Source organism: Patiria miniata, unplaced genomic scaffold (genome assembly GCF_015706575.1).
Source record: "Patiria miniata isolate m_02_andy unplaced genomic scaffold, ASM1570657v1 HiC_scaffold_29, whole genome shotgun sequence".
Taxonomy (NCBI): Eukaryota; Metazoa; Echinodermata; class Asteroidea; order Valvatida; family Asterinidae; genus Patiria; species Patiria miniata.
Window position 1 is genome coordinate 16,888,033 of NW_024037068.1, and position 23,269 is coordinate 16,911,301.

The 23,269-nt window shown below is 44.8% G+C and overlaps 1 protein-coding gene across 1 annotated transcript; it reads left to right on the forward strand.

Moving 5' to 3' along the window:
* Positions 1-3,128: 3,128 nt before the first annotated feature.
* LOC119735226 lies at positions 3,129-23,258 on the forward strand. The gene is made up of 11 exons (XM_038208932.1): positions 3,129-3,243; positions 6,513-6,614; positions 13,062-13,154; positions 13,272-13,526; positions 14,686-14,787; positions 15,579-15,767; positions 16,317-16,409; positions 17,269-17,523; positions 19,954-20,232; positions 22,329-22,556; positions 23,245-23,258. Exons 1-11 carry the CDS (start codon positions 3,129-3,131, stop codon positions 23,256-23,258), a joined length of 1,725 nt encoding a protein of 574 aa, XP_038064860.1.
* Positions 23,259-23,269: the final 11 nt, after the last annotated feature.

Consider the following 23,269-nt stretch of genomic DNA (forward strand, 5'->3'; position numbering starts at 1 on the left):
TTGGCCACCGTGACTCGAATGTCTGTTCTGATACAGGCGAAAGCGCTGCTCCGGTGTCAACCACTATGACGAGGTCGTTGTTGTCAACGGACATGGTGACTTTGATTGCCTTCATGCCCGGGCGGTCAGTGCAACATCCGAAGAGCGAGTACACCGGGGTGTGTTCATGTCAACATCAGACGCATTCGCATCGCTTTCAGTAAAATTACTGTCCACAGCGGCACTCATTTGCTAGACATGTGGTGTTTTTCTCCTGTATCATATGTTGTAAAAGCCGTGTACCTTCCACATTAATGCCAATGCAAATTAGGGCGCATTTGGTGCTCTACACAGGGTGGGGAAAAAAAAACACGAAATCGAGATATTATTGCTAATTGGGACAGAAGTAGGGCACATGTGAATCAAAGGAGATATCCTCTGTTAGGATTGAATCTCCTCTTTAAAATGACACCCTGATCATGTCCTTACCTTCACGGTTGACTGAGCAGTGACCAATTTTATGCAAGGCTGTATTTACAGGCCTGCGCCACTTTTCATGGCGATTACTTTTTTTCCTCACCTGCCTTAATTGGCAACCATAGCCTTTCACTCTTTGACAAATGACACCTCAAAAACCACAATTGGAAAAGTGGCGCAAGCCTCTAAATTTGTCACTGCTCAGTCAACCGGAGGGGTGGGGCGGCAGGTGTGTCATGGGGGTGGGGTGGGTAAATATCACCCACCCACCCAAGAAAACAAATGACAAATTGAGAACATACCATATAGAAAATACAAGGATTTGTGGGGGACGTGCTTTGCCCCCCCCCAAAAAAAAATGGCGACGCCCATCTTCGTGGGCTGTTCATGCAAGAACAACAGCCGAAGAAGTAACACAGTCCGAAAGCTTAATGACTTAATATTGGTAAGCACTGTTTTGAAATGGTCTGTGCTGTAAAGACTAAATGAGTTAGTTGCCAACGTACTAAACAACCGCATCTTTATTTTCAGAACGCGCGCGCTCGAATCGATAGATCAAGCAAGCGCAATTGCGTCACATTTCATAAAGGCACTGGCACGGCGAGTCTGATAATTAATTTTTTGTGAAGGAAGAAATTCAAGACAGCATACATTAATGTCAAGAACATTTTGTAATATGTAGGGGTGTTTAAGTAACATGTAGCTTCGATTGAAACACAAATGAATATCCAGCACGAGGCGGTTTTCAACAATGACCTTTGTAGCTTATAATGGATGCTGAAGAATTACAGTGGACGATACTTGTTCACCATTAATTATTTACTGTAATTAAAGAATACAAATATATTCTCTATTCCTTTGGATGATTTTCACGGAGTTTTTTTGCTGTAAGCCGTTGTTAAACAACGTCATTTAATAGGTTATATGGAGCGTTAAAGGTAGTACATGTATACAAGATTTGCAGTTGCCATTATTTTCTGAATTTGGAGTGTTTAATGTTTTGTGTTATAGACAAAACAAGGGAAAACACAAATGGTTTTCAACCATCACGCTGCAGCTTTCTGAATGCGTTTTGCTAGTAAAATCCAATGGAAATAAAATCCGAGTGTACCGAACGTACGCAAGAGGTCAATAGGTGGCTTATTTGAAGAAAAAATCACCCAATGAGCGTTTGTTCGGAAGATCTTTGCACAATGAATTCAAATATCTTAAAATTAATATCATACCGGGCGAAACGATTTCACAGAATGCTTGGTGTTATTATTAACCAAGCTAGCTGTTTCATTATAATTTCAAAATTTCATTTTGAGATTTGTGCAAATGTTGTCAACTGCCTTTTAGGATAGTTGAGTAAATTCACACTGTGGCATCATTGTTATATTTTAAAAAAAAAATGAGATTTGTAATATATTATGTAAAACAAAACTAATTGCTCATGACAAGCAAGAGTGTGTAATTACTGGCCAACACTTAGAAAAAATTGAAATTGGAACTTGATATCTGAAGTTTATTCCATGTCGAGTATAACCTTATTCTAGTAAAAATGAAATGCACATTTTAGTTATTTCGACAATAACCCAGACTCTCGTGTATGTGTATGGAGTGCCATATCCAACAAAATACGACTATTGCTTTATTTCATAAACATTCACACTTTAGGCTGTACAAAAACTTAAAATGTAATAGTCAGTGATCATCATTGTCTTGAAAACTGGATGCAAAAATGCAGTTGGTTCACTTTCTTAAAAAAAAAACACCACTAAGCACCGTGTGCCTATTATTACGGAAATGACTCTGAAATGGCTTGAATGTTAATCCTCGGGTTAAATTTTTTTAACGTGGCTTGGTCAAAACGAGAAATTATTGACGAACAATAAAATCCAGTTTTGAAACCAATCCGACCTGGTTTTTTTCCCTTCTTTTTATGCACGCGTTTCTTCTTCTTGAATACTTATTCTCATGCGCGCCATGCCTATTGTGTTTGACATGAAAGTGAACCCACTGCAATTTTGCATCAAGATCGAATGACAGTGGGGCTCAGTGATGCATGACCCTGGAAATGTAAACAAGGTATCATTGACAAGCATAGAGATTACGCTTTCAGATGACAACAGTTTTATAGGCAGTAAACATTTAGCCTGTCCATACTGGTTCTTCAAATCTTGTGTTGACACAGCGTGGTGCTGGTACCTCGGATTAATCCGTAACGCACCGTACCGTTGTGAAGGCAACGTAACATATTATACATATTACTTTAGCGGTTTTTCCCCAATTCTGCACTTTGTTTTCTAGTTAGGAAATTCAGGACAGGGTCGGCAGCATAGCAAAACATGCCTCTTTTCTCCGGTCAAGAGGCCAAAAAAATGGTTGGTCGGAAATGAGAACCACAGAATTAAAAAGCGACGCGCTAATGACTATAGTAATACAAATTATTAATTTCGTAAGGACGCCTACGATTGGTTGTCACAGTTTTGCCTTGGCGGTGGAAGTCAACCTGAACGTCAATTTAATGTACAGCAACGTATGCCTCAGCATTGCTGGCCTAAAGTGCTCTTTTAAATGGCGATTAGAGATATTGCTACCGCTGTAGAACATTTGCGCATTCGCGATCCTTTACACATATTTATCAGCCAACGATGCGGATAGAAATACAACCATCAGACATCACAAACATGGCTGGGCTGTTGGATGTATCACGTTATGGCTGGAATGTCTACATTTGCCGGCTGTTGCTCCCGGTGATGTTTGCCTGCTGTTGCTTTCAACAAGGTAGCTGCGATCTTGCAGGTAGGTAAATTAAACAAACAAAGATATGATTTTCGCACCGGGGCGGAGAAAAACGGGTTAAAATGTGCAATGCAATTCCTACAACTTTGTTTCTAAGTCCCGTAAGAATTGCATGAAAAGTGCAAAACAAGTCTTTGTCTTGATATATTGCACTTTTATTAAAACCGGAATTAAAAGTCAAGCGGCTTCGGGCTCTCACTGCTCTGGAATTAATGTTGTCCAAGGCAATTTTTTCAGTATTATAAAAAAATCCTTTAACCTTAAATCGCTTTTAATGTGATAGCCTTATAATGTCATGAAGTCACATTTTTCCAAGTTTTTGTACTATTATGGTTACACCAGGTTTCATTTTTCATCCCTCAACCCGTTTCAAAGAAATTAGTTTTATTTTCAATTTCATTTTGAGAAATAAATTTAATACATAAAGAAGTCAAAATGACGTCACGGTAATATAATGTACGCTACGATTTCCAAGTTAATGATATGAGCCTTTTTTATCAATAGTTATCCGCTCGGGTGGAACCGTTATCCATCATAATAGTAATACGCCCATGCGAAATAGCATTCAGCCCGATCGGATTACTATTCCACCTGGACAGAAGAGTCGGCCGGGATAATTGTTTAGGCTTCCGCATAAATCGCCCAGGTTTTTGCCGCATTAAAATGTCAGCCCCTATCAAATCAGCGTTTCAAGAAGCCAATGTAAGGGGTATTAACGGTATTCTTCTCTAGTCTTCTTCATCACATTGCTTTTTTACATGTACATGCATACTGTTTTTTTCACCTACGAAGGAGAAGAGACGTCAAAATTAAACCGGGCCATATAGGGTCCCGCAAGACAAGATAAAAGATGCCGTATTTGTGGTTCTTGTGCATACAAGCCTTTTCTTTTCTATTCATCTGTTTTATAGGGAAAGGGCGTTAATGCCTCGCTATTAGAATGTTGCTGGTTGGAATAGGATGTTACAACTGATAATGTAATAACCAACGGATAATGAATCAAATTAGGTTTTGCCCTTCACCGACGGGCAAAACCTAATTTGATTTATATCACCCCGACGCAAAATTCCATCTTACAACGGATAATGATCACCGACCGGTTATGACCGATAATGTATCAACAATCAACTGATAGTGCAGTACATTTTTACTACACTGTCGGTCAATTTCTGTTACATTATCGGTTAGTGATACAGCATCGGTCAATTTGTGTGACATTATCGGATGGTGATACATTATCCGTTGGTTGTTACATTATCAGTTGTAACATAGAATTATTAGTGTCCAGTGCAACTATTCATTCGATGTACAAAGTGTCAGAATAGCAAACGACGAGAGCGCTGTAAAGAGCGGCTACGTCCACACGCATCAAACATGTTAGCAGATGAAGGCTTGTTCACACATAATCATGATAAAAGGAGGCAGGGTAATTGGGAAAAGTTATCAGTTTGTAGGTGCAAGCAGAAAATAAAACCGATGGCTACTTTGGAACCATTGTGACAAAATATGCAATCTGCATTTTCTGGTGGTTGAAAAGTTGATGGCCACTCTTGAACCACCGTGGCCACAAAAAAAGGAAACCATAGCATTGCGTTTATTGTGTTACAAACGTTAAAATAATCGGGACGAAAACTACTTCATTGGACGTTGTGAATTGTTTTATGTCTGAACAGGAGAAGAAACATAACATTCAGCTTCCCCATTAAAATATGTCTTTACAACTGAGTTAAAAATGCTTCTTTTTGATAAATGTCAGTACCTGTTATGTACACGTATTGTGTTACAAACGCCATAGTGAACGAGACGAAAACTATTTCATTGAACATTGCCTAGTTGTTAATCTTTTTTTTGTCTGAACAGGAACAGAAACATAACATTCAGCCTCCCCAGGAAAATCGCTTTAGTTGCGAACAAATGCTTTTTTATGATAAAATGTCACTACCTGCATTTAATATGTACACGTACACGTTATTTCCCACCTTTCCGGTCTGGTGACGACAGCAGTTAAAATGTGCAAACCGAATACTGATTGTTTTAGAGGTGGGAGAAAAAGCCCAGATGAATTATCTGAGGAAAGCCCACGTTCAGCTGGGTTAAACCATGGGCTCAATTGAGCCATGGGATCAATTGAGCCATGGGGTCAGTTGAGCCACCCCTCTATCTGGCCTTTGAGTTGGGACAGCATTAAAATACTGCCCGCTGTTTTGCCCTCCTTCATTAATTCCTTTTTGATGTGCATTAATGGCCACTTTTGTTAGAATGTGCACAGGGTGGGAAGTTAAGCTAATTTATAATGTTGTTTTCGTTGTACAAAATCATGCTATATTTGAATTTGCTTAATATTTAATATTTGCTTCAAATGGCTTGAAAATGTTCGTTGATTACATTGGCCTTAAGACAGAATATTTATAACTTCCGACCATGTGACATCTTAGACTCCAGGCAAATTGAACCGAAAATGGCGCAACTTGCGCCACTCGCAGTCTGCACTATTGTTTTAAAATACGTTCCGAAACAAAATATAACGGACTTTTACCACAATGTTTATTGCAAAATGGTTTGGTTGACTTAAAGAAAAATAATTCTTCTCGTCATCAGAAACCGATATTTGGACAGCTAGTTTCTTTTTTCGATTTCACCAAAGAAATTGTGCAAGGTCACTTTCAATTTTCGAATAGCGTGAAAATCCAGAAATATACGTTCAGAACGGAATATACTTATTTGTTGACAAAATTGTGTACATGCATGTAGATGTACAATGCGCATAGTACAATGTACACACATGTACATTCACCCACCTGCCCCATGGTACTTGTATGCAAAACCTCTACATATGCATGTGCACTGTTTTGTTGGACATGCAAAATTTAAGGATGAATTCTATTTTGTGGTCTTGTCGAAATTGGAGTTTACGTTTTGAGTCGATTTTTCGAGTTTGCATTTACTTTTTGAGCTTTCAGTTGAATTTGTCAGTCAATGTTGCAGCTTTTTACCCCTTGAAAGAGTAGCAACTCATGTTTTTAAAAGATGTTAAGTCCAAAACGTCATAGATTGCACCACATTCAGATGTCGTTGAGGGGGGGGGGGTCGCGTCAGAGGGAGGTAGAAGGCATGTGCTTTTGGTTTTTTTGAGGGGGGGGGGGTTCACGACTTTCGAATGTTATGGTTTTTTTTTTATATTTCCAGCAAGACCTCCATAAAAGGAAAGGATAAAATACCTTGGCTATTGTCCATTGTAAGTTGTTATCAAATCCCTGATTTATTTTCAGCCCTACCTATTCATCGGAAACATACATCACAGAGCACCGTATGGTCGCCTCATGAATCTTATCAGGCCATCGATGGACAGACGTATACCTTCTCGCGCACAGGTAAGAGCAATGAGAAATACGTCTGCATTTGCTATGACCCCATGTCATCATCTACTTCGTTTCTCTAGTCACCTTCGGCATTCTCAAAATCAATGACACAGTACCAACACTGTGCTTCTGCTTCCAATCTAATCTAATCTAATTTAATCCTGCACCATGTCCCAAAGGACGTTGGCTCCACCAGTTTTCGCTCTCTACTCATGTTTGTCTTGCGCTTTGCGGTGTTCTAAATAGAAGGCGCTGTTTAATGCTGTGATTTTCCCATCTCTTCCTTGGCCTATCCCGTCTATTTTTCCCAGTCACTGTTTCGATCAGGACTCGTTTGGAAACTCTGCTGTTTGCTATCCTCACTATTTTACCAAACCAGGCAAGTTGGATTTATTTATATGAATAAGGTGATTAACTCCGGTGGATTGCCGGCAGCCGAAATTCTGCTCCACACCTCGTCATTTCGCACCTTGTCTTGGCAAGAGATGTTCAGGGTTTTGCGATAGGAGTGCATCTTTTTCAGCCGTCTTGATAGTCCAAGCTGCTGAGCCATATAGGAGAACAGAATGGACGAGTGCATTTACAAGACGCAGCTTCGTTTTCTGTGAGACATCTTTGTCTTTCCAAAACCTCTTAATACACATTTAACAAAATGGCCGACTGCAGGGTTGTCAATGCGGGTGGGGTTTGGCAAAATGTTCCACTCCCACTCAAAATGTTCCACTTCTTGCTACGCCCATGGCTACTTCCCTTCAACCAATCTCCATCCCTATACCCATCCCTATCCCCATCCCCATCCCCATCCCCATCCTTCTCCCTATCCCCATCCCCATCCCTATCCCCATCCCCATCCTCATCCCAATCCCCATCCCTATCCCAATCCCCATCCCCATCCCAATCCCCATCCCATCCCTATCCCCATCCAAATCCACATCCCCATCCCCATCCCCATCCCCATCCATTTCCCCATCCCTATCCCAATCCCCATCCACATTTCCATCTCCACCCCCATCTCCATGCCTATGCCCATCCCTATCCCAATCCCATCCCCATTTATATCCCTGCTCCCATCCCTACCCCATCCCTATCCCCATCCCAATCCTCATCCATATCCCTACCCCATCCCCATCCCCATACCCATCCCAATCCCCATCCCTATCCCCATCCCCATCCCCATCCCTATACCCATCCCCATCCCCATCCCCATTTTCATCCCTATCCCAATCCCCATCCCCATCCCCATCCCTATCCCTAGCCCCATCCCCATCCCCATCCCCATCCCCATTTTCATCCCTATCCCAATCCCCATCCCCATCCTCATCCCCATTTTCATCCCTATCCCAATCCCCATCCCCATTCCCATCCCTATCCCTATCCCCATCCCCATCCCCATCCCCATCCCTATACCGATCCCCATCCCCATTTTCATCCCTATCCCAATCCCCATCCTCATCCCCATCGCCATCGCCATCCCCATCCCCATCCCTATCCCCATCCCCATCCCCATCCCTATCCCCATCCCCATCCCCATCCCTATCCCTATCCCATCCCCATCCCCATCCCCATCCCAATCCCAATCCCCATCCCCATCCCCATCCCCATCCCCATCCCCATCCCCATCCCTATCCCTATCTCTATCCCCATCCCTATCCCTATCCCCATCCCCATCCCTATCCCCATCCCCATCCCCATCCCCATCCCTATCCCCACCCCATCCCTATCCCCATCCCTATCCCTAACCTCATCCCCATCCCCATCCCCATCCCCATCCCTATACCGATCCCCATCCCCATTTTCATCCCTATCCCAATCCCCATCCTCATCCCCATCTCCATCGCCATCCCCATCCCCATCCCCATCCCCATCCCCATCCCCATCCCTATCCCCATCCCCATCCCCATCCCTATCCCTACCCCATCCCCATCCCCATCCCCATCCCAATCCCAATCCCCATCCCCATCCCCATCCCCATCCCCATCCCCATCCCTATCCCTATCCCCATCCCCATCCCCATCCCCATCCCTATCCCTACTCCCATCCCAATTCCCCTCCCCATCCCAATCCCTATACCGATCCCCATCCCCATTTTCATCCCTATCCCAATCCCCATCCTCATCCCCATCGCCATCGCCATCCCCATCCCCATCCCTATCCCCATCCCCATCCCCATCCCTATCCCCATCCCCATCCCCATCCCTATCACTACCCCATCCCCATCCCCATCCCAATCCCCATCCCCATTCCCATCCCCATTTTCATCCCTATCCAATCCCCATCCCCATCCCCATCCCTATCCCTACTCCCATCCCAATTCCCCTCCCCATCCCAATCCCTATACCGATCCCCATCCCCATTTTCATCCCTATCCCAATCCCCATCCTCATCCCCATCGCCATCGCCATCCCCATCCCATTCCCTATCCCCATCCCCATCCCCATCCCTATCCCTAACCTCATCCCCATCCCCATCCCTATCCACATCCCCATCCCCATCCCTATACCCATCCCAATCCCCATCCCCATTTTCATCCCTATCCAATCCCCATCCCCATCCCCATCCCTATCCATAGCCCCATCCCCATCCCCATCCCCATTTTCATCCCTATCCCAATCCCCATCCCCATCCCAATCCCCATTTTCATCCCTATCCCAATCCCCATCCCCATTCCCATCCCTATCCCATGGTTACTTCCCTTCAACCAATCTCCATCCCTATCCCCATCCCTATCCCCATCCCCATCCCCATCCTTCTCCCTATCCCTATCCCCATCCCTATCCCCATCCCCATCCTCATCCCAATCCCATCCCTATCCCAATCCCCATCCCCATCCCCATCCCCATCCCATCCCTATCCCCTTCCCTTCCCCATCCCTAATCCACATCCCCATCCCCATCCATTTCCCCATCCCTATCCCAATCCCCATCCACATTTCCATCTCCACCCCTTCTCCATGCCTATGCCCATCCCTATCCCAATCCCATCCCCATTTCCATCCCTACTCCCATCCCTACCCCATCCCTATCCCCATCCCAATCCTCATCCATATCCCTACCCCCATCCCCATCGCCATCCCCATCCCTATCCCAATCCCAATCCCAATCCCCATCCCCATCCCCATCCCCATCCCTATCCCCTTCCCCATCCCCATCCCTATCCCTACTCCCATCCCAATTCCCCTCCCCATCCCCATCCCCATCTCTATCCCCATCCCTATCCCTATCCCCATCCCAATCCCTATTCCCATCCCCATCCCCATCCCTATCCCCACCCCATCCCTATCCCCATCCCTATCCCTAACCTCATCCCCATCCCCATCCCTATCCCCATCCCCATCCCCATCCCTATACCCATCCCCATCCCCATCCCCATTTTCATCCCTATCCCAATCCCCATCCCCATCCCCATCCCTATCCTTAGCCCCATCCCCATCCCCATCCCCATCCCCATTTTCATCCCTATCCCAATCCCCATCCCCATCCTCATCCCCATTTTCATCCCTATCCCAATCCCCATCCCCATTCCCATCCCTATCCCTAGCCCCATCCCCATCCCCATCCCTATACCGATCCCCATCCCCATTTTCATCCCTATCCCAATCCTCATCCTCATCCCCATCGCCATCGCCATCCCCATCCCCTCCCTATCCCCATCCCCATCCCCATCCCTATCCCCATCCCCATCCCCATCCCTATCCCGATACCCATCCCCATTTTCATCCCTATCCCAATCCCCATCCTCATCGCCATCGCCATCGCCATCGCTACCCCACCTCCATCCCCATCCCCATACCCATCCCCATCCCCATCCCTCTCCCCATCCCCCTCCCCCCCCCCTCCCCATCCCCATCCCCATTTCCCTCCCCCTCCCCCTCCCCATCCCCATCCCCATCCCCTTTGCCATCCCCATCCCAATCCCCATCCCCGTCCCCATCCCTATCCCCATCTCCATCCCAATCCCCATCCCCATCTCTATCCCCATCTCCATCCCCATCCCTATCCCTATCCCCATCCCCATCCCCATCCCCATCCCTATCCCTTCCCCCATCCCAATTCCCCTCCCCATCCCAATCCCTATACCGATCCCCATCCCCATTTTCATCCCTATCCCAATCCCCATCCTCATCCCCATCGCCATCGCCATCCCCATCCCCATCCCTATCCCTATCCCCATCCCCATCCCTATCCCCATCCCCATCCCCATCCCTATCCCTACCCCATCCCCATCCTCATCCCAATCCCAATCCCAATCCCCATCCCCATCCCCATCCCCATCCCTATCCCTATCCCCATCCCCATCCCCATCCCCATCCCCATCCCTATCCCTACTCCCATCACAATTCCCCTCCCCATCCCCATCCCTATACCGATCCCCATCCCCATTTTCATCCCTATCCCAATCCCCATCCTCATCCCCATCGCCATCGCCATCCCCATCCCCATCCCTATCCCCATCCCCATCCCCATCCCTATCCCCATCCCCATCCCCATCCCTATCCCTATCCCTATCCCTATCCCTATCCCCATCCCCTCCCCATCCCTATACCCATCCCAATCCCCATCCCCATTTTCATCCCTATCCAATCCCCATCCCCATCCCCATCCCTATCCCTAGCCCCATCCCCATCCCCATCCCCATCCCCATTTTCATCCCTATCCCAATCCCCATCCCCATCCCCATCCCCATTTTCATCCCTATCCCAATCCCCATCCCCATTCCCATCCCTATCCCTAGCCCCATCCCCATCCCCATCCCTATACCGATCCCCATCCCCATTTTCATCCCTATCCCAATCCCCATCCTCATCCCCATCGCCATCGCCATCCCCACCTCCATCCCCATCCCCATCCCCATCCCCATCCTCATTTTCATCCCTTTCCCAATCCCCATCTCCATCCCCATCCCTATCCCTATCCCAATCCCCATCCCCATCCCTATACCCATCCCCATCCCCATTTTCATCCCTATCCCAATCCCCATCCCCATTCCCATCCCTATCCCTAGCCCCATCCCCATCCCCATCCCTATACCGATACACATCCCCATTTTCATCCCTATCCCAATCCCCATCCCCATTCCCATCCCTATCCCTAGCCCCATCCCCATCCCCATCCCTATACCGATACACATCCCCATTTTCATCCCTATCCCAATCCCCATCCTCATCGCCATCGCAATCGCCATCCCCATCCCCATCCCCACCTCCATCCCCATCCCCATCCCCATACCCATCCCCATCCCCATCCCCATCCCTCTCCCCATCCCCCTCCCCATCCCCCTCCCTATCCCCATCCCCATTTCCCTCCCCCTCCCCCTCCCCATCCCCATCCCCATCCCCTTTGCCATCCCCATCCCAATCCCCATCCCCATCCCCATCCCTATCCCCATCTCCATCCCAATCCCCATCCCCATCTCCATCCCCATTCCCATTTCCATCCCCATCCCCATTTCCATCCCCATCCCCATCCCCATCCCTATTCCCATCCCCACCTCCATCCCCATCCCCATACTAATTGCTCTCACTCCTGTGCCCCTTCCCTCCCATGCTGTCCCTATGTCAGTCCTCATGCCCACCCTCCCCTTCCTAATCCCCTGCCCTTGCCTCTCCGACCGCTCGGATTTAATTATAATTTACTGATTTCGTCCGGTGTGGACCTAATAAATCGCTGGAGATTCCGCCGTGTGTCGATGTAGACGCCGCCATCTTTAAATGTATATCTCTGTAAACAAACTGCTCACAATAACCTGCAGCAGACCCCGGCGAGACGGAAAGCCGCTGGCAGCGGCTCAAACTAGGGTCAGAGGTTATACGATATAAATTGTGTAGACAAGGCACACGTCATGGGGATACCCTGTTTATTCACGACGACGTAAACCGAGCCGCTGCCAGCGGCTTTCCGTACGACTTGTACAATTGTTGTGTGCTGCTGTATGCGGCTCGCCGTAGCGAAAGAGTTGATGTGTCAGCTCATGGCAGTAAGCCAGTGAGCAAACTTTTCTCTCAAATGTCTTCAATGAACAAATGTTTGGGTTCATAATTTCAGCAGAAAAAAAACACATACAATGGACAATGTCTTACTGAAAGAACACCACTGCAAAATCACCCTTTGTTGTCTGGAAAAGCATGGAAAATTTGAAACGTTGAGAGAGGTGCTCTTTTTAGTAAAAGTAACCAGGGAACGTCAAGTAGTTTTCAGACTCATAAAGCGCGGTTCATACTCGGCGCAAAAGAGAACACAAATTGTGCCGTCATGGCAACTATTCACGTTTAAATTTGTAAAACATATTTCAACTCAGGCAAAGTTCGCAGCAAATGTTTCATGACGTCAAATTCGCTTCGCATTTGCATTCGCATGAAGTTTATGAACCGGAATTTAGAGGATTAGAAATAAGCACAAAACAAGTTCCTAATAAATATTCACTTCATGGACCCTTTAATATTCTTCCTTTCCTTCCTTCCAGATGATTATGATCCGCATCCTTGGTGGCTGCTTGACCTAGGTAGCAATCACAACTTGAGTAGAATCAACGTCACTCTCCGAAAGTATGGCGGGGGTAAATGTTCTCTACACTTCACCCCACGAATTATTATTCATTGAGGTTTTCTTTTTAGAAAGATATTTTTTTTGCAAAACTGTAATTTACAAAGTAGAACTGTCTTTTCCTCTCTAGGTTATCGTTTCACCGGGACGATAGTGCGAGCTGGACTGAGCCCCAACTTCACCGAGAACCTGCCGTGCGGCTCACCGGCTACCAGCGAACAGTCTCAGGATGGAGCCGAGATCCCGTTCCTGTGCGAGCCATCGCGGACGGCTAGGTATATCAGCTTGGACATCGATACCTCCATGCCCGGTGTGGATCCGAGAGAGGCATATTTGCAACTTGCCGAGGTGACGGTGGAAAACGTCACGTCTGGAGAGTGTGCTGGTAGGTGACATCAGTCGTTTGGTATTTCCAAGGTCACGCTTCAATAAAAAACAGAACTTTACAACCTACTTGCAAAATTTGCTTTGTGTAATTGTAATCTCCTCGGCCAAGGCGAAATAGGCAAATTGCTAATCTGTTAATTAAAAGACATGTGTTTTATAAGGTTGACAGTATAACCTAGGAAAAACTGTGTCAGGGACACAATTTCGTAGACAAACCAGACAAAGTTTTTTAGGGACAGAATGTCCGTCCACACCGGCATTGACATGATGTAGAAAAGGCCTATTGGGCCTTATGCACCAGTCGGCCCCGTTGAATTGAAATTGAGGTTACATCTAATTTTTTGGAACTTGTGAAGAGAAATGAAAGCAGTTAATTAATAATTAATTTCAGTCTGCTTTAATGAATAATTTAAAATGTGTAATATACACATCATAAAAGCCAGACTAAAAAAATGACAATAAATAAGGCTGCATTATGTCTGCATAAAGAGTCTGGCACCATCCAATTCAACAGATATCACTTAATGAAATGCATTCAGGGAATGGCCAACTCGTGCATCAGGCCCGTACATGTAGTTTACAATGCGCAGTGTAACCTCACATTAAAGATGTATTTTTCTCCACAATATTTTGTACACGTTCTTCTTCAAGCCATACACTTAACCAGAGATGGACCCTGATGATTTCCGTTACGATGACAACATCTTGCGTCACTACATATTAGAAGTGCATTTTGTTTCGAGTAGCTGTAATTTCTGAAGTACCAGTCCGATTGGGTTGAAACTTGGTATGCATATAGACAGGGGTGTGCACACGTGTGGTACATATGAAAATCAAGGTGATGTCCTCATGACGTCATCACATGTCATGTGATATCATATTAAATGGACAATTTTCTAAGGTCTATATCTCAAGAACCATAGACGCGATTTGCATGTGCATATACCGGGATGTATCATTGATAGAAATTAAAGTGACATCAGCATGATGTTTTCTATTAATGGCACATATCTACAGCATTATAATGTTCGATTTGTTTGTAACTTTACACCGAGATAATAATATACATTTAGATGGAAATTTAAGTGACTTCATGGTGTATTCATTGCGTCGGTTGTCATTGTTTAAATTGTTGTCAAAAACCTGATTCATTTCAGCCCTCCCTGTTTATGGGAAAAATACATCACAGAGCTCAACATGGGACGCTCACCCTTCTTATAAGGCTATAGATGGACGGAAATATACCTACACGCACACTGGTAAGAACAATGCGAATTATACCTCCGCGTTTGCTGTAACTTCATGTCATCGTCGAATTCGTCTCCCTCGTCACCTGCGTCATTCTCAAAATCAATGACTATGTACCAACTTTCTCCTCCCTCCACCATTTGCATCCTCATCAATCTCCTCAGTCCTCATTCCCGCCCCATGCCAACGTCCAGCCACCAAATCCCCCAATAATTCATTTTAATTCAATAGACATTTATTTACATTGGTAAGTTAATTAAACAAATGTATGGAGGCCAATTCACAGAAAGAAAAAGCGGAAGACAGTGATATAATAAATGCATTCAGAACGCCCCATTCTGACCCCTGGCCACTTTCAGATCCCCACCCCAAACCCATGCAGATCCCCGGCCACATTCTGTTTCCCGCCCTATCACCATACTGATTCCATACTGATCCCCTCCCCATACTGAAATATGTCACTATCATACTGATGCCATTCCATTTCCATACTCATGCCCGTTCCTATCGCCATACTGATCCACCTTCGCATCCCAATACTGATCCACATCCCCCATTTTCTTCCCCATACCAATCCATGTCTACATATCAATCCGGTCCCCATCCTTATACTAATCCCCACCACTATCATTATACGGATCCCCATCCCCATCCAAACACTGATCTCCGTGCGCATCTCCGTAATTTGATATCCTCCTCCCCATGCTGAACCTGTTCCAATCAGCATACTAATTCCCATTATAATCCCTATATACTTTTTCCTGTCCCCATCCAATACCCATCGCAACACTTATCAACACAGATCGCAATGTGATCCCCGTCCTCATACCCATCCTGATCTCCGTCCCCATTCCTTCACTGATCATTCCCTCACCTGATCAAGCAAATCTTCTCCTCTTCCGAATGCCCATACTTAATACCCATCCCAGGCTGATCCTCTTCCCCATCCCCATACTGATCCCCGTCCCTATCCCAAAACTTATCCCCGTCCGTATCCCCACACTGCACTGAATCCGTTCATATCCCCACACTGACCCCCGTCCCTATCCAAATACTGGCCCCTGTCCCCATCCCCATACTGATCCCATCACCCACTGACCGTTACCCCCAATGCCCTCTTCCCTCCCCTGCAATCCCAGGTCCCCTCTCCACGTACACCTCCTGTCCATCACCATCCCCCTTCACAATCCCTTTCCCTTGCCTCTCCGTCCCCATTTCCAATCTGATCCTCGTCCCCATCCCCATTATTATCCCCATCGCCCACTGATCGTTATCCCAATGCCCTCTTCCCTCCCTGCCATCCCAGGTCCCATACCCACGTGCACCTCATGTCCATCACCACGTACCTCCCCTTCCCAATCGCTCCCCATTGCCTCTCCGTCCCCATCGCCTTGCATCCCAACTGACACGATCGTTATCATTTTCACCATTGTTAGCTTTCGCCACCCTCAGCATCAACGTCACCACTTTGTTCGCAGTTGTTAAAAATACACAAAGTACATTTGAATTGAAAACATTTTCTTCCTTTCCTACATTTCAGATGCTAATGATCCGCATCCCTGGTGGCTGCTGAAACTAGGTAGCAAGCACTGCTTGGGTAGAATCAACGTCACCCTCCGAATGAATGGATGGGGTAAAATTGCTTAAAGACCAGTCACTTTGATATTGCAAATTTTTACTAATTTCAAAATGTATATGCATTCAAAATAATCTGTAATGTATACAAACTAAATCAGGAGATTTTGAGAATCATCCAGAGATAATTATAAATATCATATATATATCAGACATTCTGATAACCATGTCTGTACATAATACGTCACCGTTTTCACGAAGAGCCACATATGTCAAAAATTACCATTTTTTCGATTTTGATTTTTTTCCATATTTTGCTTTAAAACAATGTACTTAACCATTTTGACATGTTTCTGTAAGCAAAGCATCATTAATTTCCAAGTTACATTAATGTTGCAAGAGTCCAAAATCTCGATAATTGAATTTTGCGTTTTCACGAAGAGCCACATACATTTTGGCCCTTTGAACGCGTACAAAACCCATTTCACGGAAATACGTAAAAGTAGGTCAAATGAGATTTGCGTTTTCACGAAGGGCCACATATCTTTGTTACATTTTCAGCTGCGCGCGAGTACTCACGCGCGCCTATGGAAATACACATTGAACAGAAAGGGCCAATATGTCAGAAACCTGAATTGCGTTTTCACGAAGAGCCACATATCTTTACTAATTAAGTTTCACTAATTAACTGCTGATTTAAGTCTTGTTACTGGGTTCATGTAAAAATTCAGCTCACACAGAATAGTGTGATGGTCCTTGCTTCACAAAGTTGTTGCAAAGTGGTATTTTTTGCAGTTTTAAAATAGGAGAAACTTCTTTTGCGATTATCTCGAAAACGCTTCTTCTTCAAAATCGACATATGTGGCTCTTCGTGAAAACGGTGACGAATAAAGTTGAACTGTTTTCTCTTTTTTTAGGTTTTCGTTTCATCGGGGCGATAGCCCGAGCTGGACTGAGCCCCAACTTCAACGAGAACCTGCCGTGCGGCTCACCGGCTACCAGCGAACAGTCTCAGAATGGAGCCGAGATCCCGTTCCTGTGTGAGCCACCGCGGCTTGCTAGGTATGTCAGCTTGGACATCAATACTTCCATGCCCGGTGTGGATGCAGCACGTGCATTTCTGCAACTTGCCGAGGTGGCGGTGGAAGAGTACACGTCTGGAGAGTGTGCTGGTAGGTAGACTTGATATCAAGCCGGCAATCTGGCCGGGTTTAGTCCGCCTGCACCGCCGTGCAGCTCACTGCACCGTACCACCGGAGCTGACAACCGCACACCGTCTTAGTTTTACGTGTAGCGCGCGGTATGCGGCAACGATTCTAGTCTGATTCCCTGCCCCCATTGTCCTTTGGATTTCAAATATGGGGACAGGTAGCTAGCGGTGAATCTTTCATACATCAGGAGGCATCCCTCCTGATGTATGCAAATGTATGCATGACGAGTACAGGTCTGAATCCCGCCTCCTGAATTGAACATTACAACCGTAACGTTTGCCCGAAACAGATCCTTTTGCAAAAATGACAATAGCCGTGCCACCATTGTTCAATTTCGGATGTGATTACCATCGATTTTTTTTGCTGAACTCGAAAGTGTCTCTGACAAATATTAATAAAGAGAGGGAGAGAGAAAAATTACTGCTCAGTATTTAAAACCTATGCAGTTGAAAAAGTTACCTCCATGGAGAGTGGAGACACTGATGATTTTGCGTACTTTAGGTGGTAAGACAAGAGTGAGTTTTTCAAAAAGCGTGTGTTGGATCACCGTCCATGCACAGTGATTTGGAATATAATCATAATTCGCGCTAGGTACCGGTCTCCACATATTGGGGGGGGGGGGGACCAGGGAAACAGTCTACAACGATTCCTGCATCCTCGGTCCCATATGCGTGCTCAAAAAATTGAACGGAGAAGCATTCTGATTAGATTAGCTATAGGAGGATATGAATATTTATATTACACGTACCTAACATTGACGTGTCTCGATGTAGGTGGTGAATGTTTCACCAGTACCGGTGCCACACACATAGCCTGGAGCGAATGGAGTGCTTGAGAAGCGAAAGCTTATTCCTGGGCCGTTTGGAATTCTATGCATCACAGGGATATATTATGGCATGAAATAAGGTGCCGTAGACACCGAATGATTAGAAAACGCCGCCTAGCTAGAAACCTTAATTAGACCCCCAGGAACAAGAAAAAAACATGTTGGCAAAATACTGAGTGTTGCAGATGGCGGCCATCTTGAATTTCAAAATGGACGTCATTTTAGGATCATTTTCAACTTGTGAATGTCATATTATGAAATTAATCTTGGTGGCCTTACACCCCTAATTGTAAATATCAAGGGTTTAAGATTGACTGTTTTAATTTTCATCAGAAAACCAATGAATGACAGCCATCTTGCTTTTCAAAATGGCCGCCACGTTTTGTTCTCTGGCCGCCACGAAATGTTCTCCACGAAATGTTCTCCTTCCAATGTCTCCAAAAATTCGTTTGGCCAAAAGCACCTAAAATTTTAAACAATGAACCTCAAAATTGAAATAGCGATGTAATTGATTGTTTTATACATGTACAATGAAAGATATTATAGTTACAAAATTACCATAGAGGGCGACATTGTAGATGTGTATAGACTATATTTACACACGCAGCACATGTAATTGGACAAAAGTTTACTGGCATATTGAAGAAAAGTGCAGTGATGAAGAAGATGAACCACTTTAATCAAGCAAACAAGCTATATCAACTTTGGCGGGAAAGTCAGCGAGTTTGTCAAAACCACAACTGTGCAGTAAACCAACGATATATTCTTTACCAAGAAAGAGTCGAATTTCAAGACCAATGTATGGTGATAACAGCATTAGCACTGCAATCCAATAAATTAATATATTGCTTTCTTTTTTGGACGAAACATGTTTTAGTGTCATTGCGTTTAAATAGCAATATTCCCTAAACGGATTGAACAATTCCAGTATTTTTTTTAACCAAAAGTAGCTGATGAAATTGGCTCTCCGGTAATTATTATTTTTGGTGCTACATAGTTTTTTTTTGTTTTTTTTAAATATGAAACATATTTTTTGAGGTTTGGGTTCCGATTTTTGTTACTTACCCGTAGCTCGATCATACGAGCAGCATCTGACATTGGTGGTAAATAAAGTAATATGTAGTTAGGGCCCAATCTTAAGTACATCTAGTATTTATTGGTTTGACACCTTTAGGACATTTTGACGAACTTTATGTATGCTTTGGGCAAGGGCGGATCCAGAACACAATTTCTTTTGGGGGGGCCCAAAATCGTTTTGTGTATTCCAAAAAGTGGGTCAAAAAATTACGGCGTGGGGTTCGGGGCCCGCTTAAGGGCCCCAAATTTTTTTTGGATTCTCGATGCTCTGTGGTGCGATCTGAGGCAATTTCTGACCACTTTAGCCAATGTTTTGTTAGAAAAGATTGTTGTGTACTCATTGCCTGCCTTTATTGCGACGTCACATAAACAAACCAACAATTGGTTTCGGGGGGTATTTTTTTTTGGGGGGGGGGGGCCCGGATCCGCCCTTGGCTTCGGGTAGGTTTGATACGAGTTATGTTTTCAAATTTGTTTTCTTTTTCCAGCTCCTGGTTATTTGGGATGTTTTGGGGACGCTGAATATCGTTCCCTATCGGTCGGCCCAGCAGCCACAGAATATGAACAGTCGGTAGAGTGGTGCTTCAGAAACTGTTTGGAACCTACGGAGTATAAATATGCGGGAATGGAATACAAATACGAATGCTGGTGTGGGAATGACAACTACGATAAACACGGTAAAGAGCCGGATTCCGATTGCAAATATTTGTGCCCCGGAAACAGCAATCAGATCTGTGGAGGCAAATGGCGCATATCCGTGTACACAGGTGAGTAGAAAAAAATAACCAACTGAACACATTTTACAGTTCATTCAAATGTACTGTGGATTTTCATTCAAAGCCAGTTGACTACATCACAACTCCTCATAAATCCATCATAAATCATCCAGTCCTACGTCATGTCACAAACTATTGAAATAAAATGAGACAAGGGCATTCCTTTGTCAACATTCATCCAATGTTAAGTCCCAGTCACACATTCACGGTTTGTAGCTAAACGGATCTCCACGGTTTGAAATTCGTGATAAAGTGTGGGAGTACCGTATTCATCCTTGGTACATCCGTGGTTATACGTCATCTTCCTTGGGTATTCGTGGAAAGGCTACGGGAGTTTAAAACTGTTCATAACTTCCGTGGTAAACCGTCATGAACATTAATCCGTAGTGCAACCGTGGGACATCCGTGGGACAACTGTACTTAGGCCTAAAAAAAAAAGTGTTATGTTGGCGTAACCCGACCGACCCTAAAAATGCGGCCGACCCTGGATTTTTTTTTTTTTTTGAAGGGAAGAAATATAATTAAAATCTATAGAAATGAATTTTAAATACGTTTTGAAACCATTTCTGACCGTTGACGATAGCGCGCGTGGAACTTTGGAGTGCACAATGTTTTGCACCTTCCTCTCCATGACACAACGAACATGCAGAAATCGCGCAGGCCTACAGGCAGTGTGCGTGCGGAGATCGATGCACCATGCATGCATGATAGATGCACATGTACATGTACAGTACACGTGTAGCCTCGTCCTAGACTGTTGCACGGCGCGAACTGCTACATACACTATTGAAAATACTTCGCTATTTATTCCATGTTAAAAAAAAATAGTTCATTATAATATAAATTATTTTAATTAATTTTTCACTATTTTACACGATAACAATTGATATATATTTATTCTAAAAATGGTAAACTATTCTGTAACCCCGGCGGCCGACGCGACCCGGCCGGCCCTCGGCCCGTGGTTAAGGTTACGCGCGTACGCCGTCGCATCATGGCGCCCGGTACCGAAGCGTACAGTGTTTCCATCAAGGGCAAATGGGGATCTTCGGTCATTTTCGACCGTTTAATGCGGACAAATTTGAGTCTAGAGCTGGGGTAGCCCGACTGCGTCTGGCCGTACAGTACTATCGCAAGCTCTGTAGTACGAGCTTGCGATAGTACTGTACAGCCAGACGCAGTCGGGCTAGAGTTCGGGGTAATCGCCCAGAGCTGTGCCGATGGTGTAAAAGCGGGTTACACCGTGCTAAAAATACAAACTTCAAAGGAAGAATCGGGTCCATATAAAGATGTTGATGCAGATGAAACGGCTAACATTTTGTCTGATTTTGGATTCCGCTTTTTGATATGTACCTTTGGAAAGGTTGATGATGAGCCTTGTTTTCTTTTGTTATCGTGTACTTCACCGGCTTAATGTCATTTTCGTTGCTGGGATTAAAAAAAAAAAAACCGACCTACCTACCCTATTTTTTCTGGCCCGTTACGCCAACATAACTTTTTTTTTTTTTAGGCCTTATTCGTAGTGTTATTCGTGGCTTTATTCGTTCATATTGGAGATTCGTAGCTCATTCGTGGTAGAAATCTCTACGATTTCTCTACGAATTTCCTACGGATATGCCAGGATGTGCTAGAGTTCTGCTAAAGTTGTACTACAAATGTTTAAGCTTTATTCGTAGGAGAAACTTGGTCATCCGTGGCCCAATAACAGACAACCGTGACGTTAGCGTCATTATTCTCAGTAATACCGTCGATATTCTTCACCAATCTGTCCATATTCTTGACAAAACCGTGATGTATTCGTAGAGAAACCGTAGATCAGTCGCGGCTATCCGTTCTGAAATCGTAGAAGATTCTTAAAACTTCAATTTCTCCATTAATCTCGACGGTTCATCGTGATCGATTGACTTTTGGTAAACCGTGGATATTCACATTTCAAAATCGTAAATGTGTGACTGGGGCTTAACTTTTGGCCGGACTTGTGAAGTAGCTTGCGGTTTACTTGCGAACGGAATTGTGATTGACTCATCAACAACATGGATCTCCTCATCAGAAGTTCACAAGATACGTATTATGTTGTCTTATTGCAGTATCACAAGGAGTTTGTAGTAACGACATAGGACTCCCCAGCAACGGAGACCACACCATCACCAACCCGCGTTCACTGTCTTACAATCTCATCAACTTTAAGTTCTTCGGGACTCGTGTAGATTTCTCCTGTGACCCTGGATATACCCTCCATGGAGCATCCAGCATTGAATGCATTGAGGCTGGCTACAACAACGTCACGTGGAGTGACTCTGTACCAACATGTGAAGGTATGCAATATGTAAAATGCATTTACCTATCATAATCAAAACAGAGTGAAACTAGACTGAACTACACAAAGTTTGTATTCGAAATAAAGAATACTGACTTCTTCGATTCAGACCTAAAGGTTAATATAGTTCAATTGAACTTCATTGGAATGTACGTATGAAGAGGCTCGTTGATCACAATAGGCGTACGTATATAGAGACCGGGGAGCGATTTTTTTCCCAACCGACATTCTGCTTTCCATCTTCTGATTGGTCCATTGTATGCATATCTAATGCCTTGTTTTCCATAACACAAACCCAAGATAGGCTTAACGTCTTGCGAGAAATGTTCCTGCCACTTAACTTATTGAAAAGGCAAAATAAGAAGAAGTGCAAAACGCTGACTGGGATTCGAACTCGGATCACCTGATTAGAAGTCAGGACTTCTTCCAACCAGTCCACAAATGAGCTGCCAATCGTCGGTGATTTAAACACTATTATTCCTTGTTATATAATTTATTTTCTAAATTCCCTGGACTTTCACGAATATGCATAACACAGGGAGAGCGCCCTATTTTGATATTGTCAGATCCGGGAGCGTATTTTTTTTCATAGAAGGGCTAGGGCCAAGTCATGCATTTCCTTGAATCATTGCATGACACTTGAGGTTTTAGTTCTCGCTTTCTCTCAAATCAAAATTATCTTAAAGATCAATTTGGATAAGAAAAATAGTC